This window comes from Acanthisitta chloris, unplaced genomic scaffold, assembly GCF_000695815.1.
Source record: "Acanthisitta chloris isolate BGI_N310 unplaced genomic scaffold, ASM69581v1 scaffold29635, whole genome shotgun sequence".
Lineage (NCBI taxonomy): Eukaryota > Metazoa > Chordata > Aves > Passeriformes > Acanthisittidae > Acanthisitta > Acanthisitta chloris.
Genome location: NW_008674726.1, coordinates 32,969 through 38,978, shown reverse-complemented (window position 1 = coordinate 38,978; position 6,010 = coordinate 32,969). Strand labels below are relative to the sequence as shown.

Here is a 6,010-nt window from a genome sequence, read left to right as displayed (position 1 = left end):
TCACACTGTCCTGGGCTCAGTGCTATGGCCACTGAGGTCATCCCTAATCCTGGGATGTTTGCAGCAACGCCTGAGCCTGCACACGCATTTTGGGGCTCCCAGTGACAGGGGTCTGGAGTTCAGGGTCAGGCTCTGCCCCACACCATGGATTGTGGCAGGACTGGGCTGTGTGGGCACAGAGACTCAGCAGCTCCGCTTGGAGCAGAGGCAAGAGTTGGCACAGCTCAAAGCAGAGATCTGGTACTGGGGTGAGCACTGGGGTAAGCATCCCCTGCACTCTCCCAGCCCTAGGGCACCCATGAGGTGAGTCTGCCCCTCCTGCCCCTTCACAAACAGTGGGAGATGTGCCCAAGCCTGCCATAGCCAGGCTACCCCATAACCCCAGTACCCAAGAAACCACATGGGCAACATTCTTAGCTTGCAAAAGCCAAGGTCCAGGCAGCTGCTGCAGAGCAGAGGGCTTGAGGCAGGTCCTCTTGGCACAGCTTCCACAGTGTGGGGCTCCCAGGGTCCCTGGAGCACTAGGAGAGCTAACCTGCTCCTTCTTGGCAGGACCCTGCCCCACTGAGACATCAGGAACCAGGTCCCACTTTGATATGACTGACTTCCCAGAGGAATCGAGCTGGAGTGCTGTGATGCAGCAGCAGGATGGGGAGTCCCTCTCTGTCTCACTCTGCTCCCCAACCAGCGCCCGCATCGGCCGCTACAGCCTGACACTGGAGACCTCCACCGGCTACCAGGGCTCCAGCTTCCACATCGGGGACTTTGTCCTGCTCTTCAATGCCTGGCACCCAGGTGAGGCCTTCCCTTTCCCAAGCCTGGGGATTCCCAGATCCAGGCAAGCACAAGCCACCTCCCAGTTCCACCAGGGTGGCACATCCCTGTGAGTCTCTCCCCACTGCAGACCTCAGGTGCTCTGAGCCCTGTCCTGAGCAGGGATCTAAGCAGAAATCCTCATTTTGCTTCTATCTCCACACAATCCCTGCAGTAGGTCAAGGCCACAAACAGCATCCCCCATCCTAGGAAACACACATCCCAAACACCAAATGCCCTGTCCAGGCTGACCCCACCACACAGTACCCACAGGAACTCACCACTGTGATGCTGGTGTGGAGCCCTGGGCAGTCCCAGCAGCAGCTCCTAGTCAGGCAGTGGGCAGGGGAAAAGCCCCTAAATACCCCTAATTGCCCTCAGTTGTCCCTAGTTGCTCCTAATTGCCCCCACCTGGCCCATTCCTATCTGCCTTCACCCAGGCTCAGGGGCCAGACCTGGGTGCTCCCAGGGATGTCACTGTGCCAGTGAATTTGAGCAGCCAGACCCAGAGGCTCGAGTTGGCTTGGCTCAGCGCTACAGGGTTTAACAGCCCTGGAATTTTCCTCTCTCCATGTCCTTCCCCTGCCCCCAGACTGGCCAGTTTCCTGGATCTCAAATGCCTCATGCTGACTCTACAGAGATAAGGGGCTGTGCCGAGCACTGGTGATGGGGATGAATGCGTGGGGCTTCCTTCTGCAAACATTTCCAGTAAATACTGATTTCGCCAGCAGTAGTTGCTGAGTGAAATGGCTTAAGCTGTGCTCAGCTAGTGCACCCACTCCCACTGCTCACTGCTCCCTCAAGGAGGTCTCCCCTTCTGGGAAAAGACCTGACTCCATTAAATGAAAGGGAGAAAACACAGAGCAATGAGAAAGAATGGAAAGCAAACCACAAATCCACTGAAAGTTTCCCATGAGCTCCAATCAAACTGTGCTGAAAGTCTTCAGCAGCTTTATCAGGCAGGAGCAGTTCCAACCCCTGTTGCCTCATTTTCCACTGGATCCATCCCCAGGGAGGGGTAGCCCTGAGGGGGTCAGGGGGCTGGTGGTGTGGGGCAGAGCCCTGTCCCCATCACTTGCTGTCCCCACAGAGGACACAGTTTTCCTCCGTGACGAGAACGAGCGCCGTGAGTACGTGCTGTCCCAGGAAGGGCTCATCTACCAGGGCACCTCCGACTACATCTACTCCATCCCCTGGAACTTTGGCCAGGTGAGCAGGCATGGCCCTCTGGGCCTCTTGGGACCCTTGGCTGACCCCAATCTGTGCAACCCTAGTGCTGCAGAGCACAGAGACTGGTGCCATGTGTGTGCTCCCCGAAACGTGCACCCCAAACACTGTCAGCACCTCGGAGTGCAGCCCCGGGTCAAAGCAACCCGAATCTCATTTCCAAGAGGGAATGTGCTGACTTCAAAGCATGGCAGGGCGAGGGGAGTGTTCCACGTGGGTGCTGGGGGCCCTGCTGTGCCAGGTGCCGGTGCCTGATAACACACTCCCCGGCACTGTGCTTGGGGTGCTGATAAGGCAGTGTCCACACCCCGAGCTGCAGCCCCCATGGCTCAGGGGGAGCTCAACCTCCCTTCCCAAGCAAGGGGCTGGGGCTAGGAGGAGTGGAGTTGCCCATAGCCCCTACAGGATCCGTGCCTCTATTTGGGGAAGGGCTGTGACTCAACCATGATGGGAAATAGGTGGTTTTCCCAGAGGTCCGACCGATGCCTGACCCCTGTGAGGCTGCAGGAAGCTGGATCCAGCCCCAGCATGAGGGCAGGAGCTCACCCACAGGCTTCACAGGCTGAGTGGGAACATCACTCAGTGGGTGCTGGCCTGGGGGTGACCCTGGGGACATGTGAGCCCCTTGACCTCAGCAGTTCTGCTTGGAGGGGCATTGCAGGGAGCCAGGGAGGGAGGACAGAGGTGGCAGAGCCTCTGTGGGGACCTCACAAGCCTTTCTCCCCACTCTCCACCAGTTTGAGGAGGACATCTTATCCATCTGCCTCAAGATGCTGGACATAAACCCCAAATACCTGAGTGACCAGAACCAGGATTGCTCCCTCCGCAATGACCCTGTGTACATCGGCAGGGTGGTGAGTGCCATGGTGAGTCCAGGGCTTCTGGGCAGGGTGTTCCCAGCACCCCATATTTCCTGTGGTGCAAACACCCCCCAGCTACAGCTGTGACAGGGAGATGGCATTTGCCACACTCCCCCCATCCTCCAGTTACACAATTTTATTCTGTGGAGTGTTTCCCCTTCCCTTTACAGCCTTTCCTGGTATTGCTCCTATATGTGTAAGATCCTTCTAAAAGGAGGGGCCCAAATCATCCCAGGAGCAGCTTTGGGATAATCACTCCCAAGTTCCCAGGCAGGAGGACATGTTTCTAACATACGTTCTTAATTAGCACTGCAACCACCCACATCCTAGCGAGCTCTTGCACAGATGCAGGATGCTATTGTGGGTGACAGCACATGTAAATGGAGCAAAACCTGTTTCCCTCCCTTCCCAGCCTGCTCCTGCCCCTCCATCCATCTATCCCCTCTTCTCCTGCCACAGGTAAACTGTAATGATGAGGACCAGGGGGTGCTGGCAGGACGGTGGGACAACCGCTATGAGGATGGGATGAGCCCCATGGCCTGGATTGGGAGTGTGGATATTCTCAAGAGGTGGAAGAAGTTTGGGTGCCAACCAGTCAAGTATGGCCAGTGCTGGGTCTTCGCTGCTGTGGCATGTACTGGTGAGAGCAGATGTCTCTGGTCTCTGCTTCCCCACAGGACAGGGTTACCTGTGTCCTCCCATCTCCCACCCTGTTCCCCTGCTCTCTACCTACTCCTGGTGCTGTAGCCAGAGGGAAGAGCTGGGGCTGGCTGCAATCAGCCTGCAATGTTTCCTTTACAATTAGCTCTCTGTTATTCTAGTTTGTCAGGAAATAGAGGGAAAAAAATGATAGAAAAGGGCTCTGGCTTTTCAATCAGCGCTGCCTCCCCAGCCAGGCAGTGAGGGAGGAGCTGGGGCAGGAAAGTGGCTTTAAAGGCCAAGTTTGCAATAAAGTCACGAATTTGCTGAGATCAAAATAATGTCATGGCCACCAGGGCAGTCAGGCTGGGGAAAAAGAGGAGAACAATTCCAGATTGGCTGCTGCTGGGAAACCCTCACACATGCTCGTGCAGCTTCACCCCAAGAAAAACGCTGCCTGCGCGTGCACTGATGTGTCCCAGACAGACAAGACCCTTTTTAGAGGAGGGAAATAGCAGAAAACTAAAGTGGATTTTTCGGTGACTTGCAGAGGTTTATAGCCTTCCTTTGAAGTGCTGTAACTGCCTCCCTGCTCCCTAGGGAGCTCCAAGCGCAGTGAAAGGCAGCTGGGAGATGAAATCCAGGGTTCAGCACGGCTGCCTGTGCTCTCCCTACAAAGCTCTCACAGCCGCTTTTGTGCCTTTCTTCTGCTGCAATACCAAACCCATCAGACTGTCAGGGCCACGCACCACCCGGCTCGCCAGCTCTGGGAACCAGCTCATCGCAGGGATCAGTCCCCAGGCACCACTTTGGTGGGGAACATAAAGAACAGGAGTCATGCGAGGCTGGGGCTCCATGGGGCAGGGGTTGTGCAAATCTGGGGCTTTGTGGGACGGGAGTGGTGCCAACCCAGGCCCCCATCTCACCCTGCCCTGCTCCCTGTAGTCATGCGGTGTCTGGGGGTCCCCAGCCGGGTGGTGACCAACTACAACTCAGCCCATGACACCAATGCCAACCTGATCATCGACCGCTACCTCAACGAGACAGGGGGGCAGGAGCGGCAATCCTGGGACAAGATCTGGTAGGTGGCAGGGTGGGACCCCAGCCTGCTCCCCCCCAGGGCTGCCTCTGCCCCTTCCCCAAGCCCAGCAGGTGCTGGGAAAAGCTGAGGCTTCTACATCCTGGCTTCACTTGCAGGAACTTCCACTGCTGGGTGGAGTCCTGGATGGCCCGTCCAGACCTGGGAGATGGCTACGATGGGTGGCAAGTACTGGACCCAACGCCCCAGGAGAAGAGTGAAGGTACAACGTGCACCACAGGGATGCTCTGTCTACCTCCACCCTGACATAGCATCATTGCCCCACCACAGCCACCTCTTTCCCCTACCACAGCCATCCCTTTCCCAGTGGTGGCTGAACCCTGTGGTGGTGACAGTGGCTCTGCTCCCTGCAGGAGTTTTCTGCTGTGGGCCTGCCCCTGTCAAAGCCATCAAGGAGGGTGACCTGCAGCTGAACTATGACATCCCCTTCATCTTCGCGGAGGTGAACGCTGACGTGGTGTACTGGGTGGTGCAAAGCGACGGGATGCAGAAGCAGAGCATCCAGTCCTCCGTGGTGGGGAAGAACATCAGCACCAAGAGTGTGGGAAGGGACAGCCGGGAGGACATCACCCACACCTACAAGTACCCAGAGGGTATGAGGGATTGCAGGGGCAGAGGCACCCAGCAGGGGATGTGGCTGTTGGGAAACTACATCAGCAGGAGGGATCTAGGGCTCAGGGCAGAACAGCCCAGAATGTGCCCTCCACGTACTCCTGGGAACCACGGGAATTTCATGCACCACAGGGTCTCAGGAGGAGCGGGAGGTGTTCGCGAAGGCAGAGCACGAGAAGAAGTCCCACGGGGAGGAGGATGAGGGGCTGCATCTCAGGATCAAGCTGTCAGAGGGTGCAAAGAAGGGCTGCGACTTTGATGTCTTCGCTGTCATCAACAACAACACGGACGTGGAGCGTGTCTGCAGGGTGATGCTGTGCGCCCGCACCGCCAGCTACAACGGCACTGTCGGGCCCCAGTGTGGCCTGAAGGACCTGCTGCATGTTGACCTTGCACCCCGGGCAGGTAAGGGACCTCCTGATGGTGAAGGGAGGGTCAGGTCAGCAGCATGTCTGTGTTCAACTGCTCAGAGGGTGAGACTGCTTCAAGAACTTCCTCCTTAGTTATCTACCGCTGTGGATCTTTAATCTTTATGAGAGGATGAGGAAATTGTGCAGGCAGAGGCTGGAAATGCATTTGGAGCTGGACGAGCCACTGCCACTGCGGCTGTCATGCCGAGGGAGCAAGCAGGACACACTCAGGCTGCTGTCCCTGGATGCTCCATGGCACTCATCTACATCCCTCCTGCCCTCACATGCATCTCTGGGCTAGGCTGGGCTCTCTGGTGGGATCTCCCCACAGGAAGGAGAGTGAGACTGGC

The 6,010-nt window shown here is 57.2% G+C and overlaps 1 protein-coding gene across 1 annotated transcript in view; it reads left to right on the top strand.

Annotated features, from left to right (window-relative positions):
- Window positions 1–6,010, top strand: part of TGM2 (transglutaminase 2) — a gene marked incomplete at its 5' end in the record, with an annotated part of 10,075 nt that overhangs the window by 1,850 nt on the left and 2,215 nt on the right. The window contains 8 exons of the mRNA XM_009075461.1: window positions 553–795; window positions 1,904–2,022; window positions 2,778–2,906; window positions 3,360–3,540; window positions 4,485–4,620; window positions 4,737–4,840; window positions 4,992–5,231; window positions 5,383–5,655. Coding sequence (XP_009073709.1) covers window positions 553–795; window positions 1,904–2,022; window positions 2,778–2,906; window positions 3,360–3,540; window positions 4,485–4,620; window positions 4,737–4,840; window positions 4,992–5,231; window positions 5,383–5,655 — 1,425 coding nt within the window. The remainder of the gene's footprint in view (window positions 1–552; window positions 796–1,903; window positions 2,023–2,777; window positions 2,907–3,359; window positions 3,541–4,484; window positions 4,621–4,736; window positions 4,841–4,991; window positions 5,232–5,382; window positions 5,656–6,010) is intronic.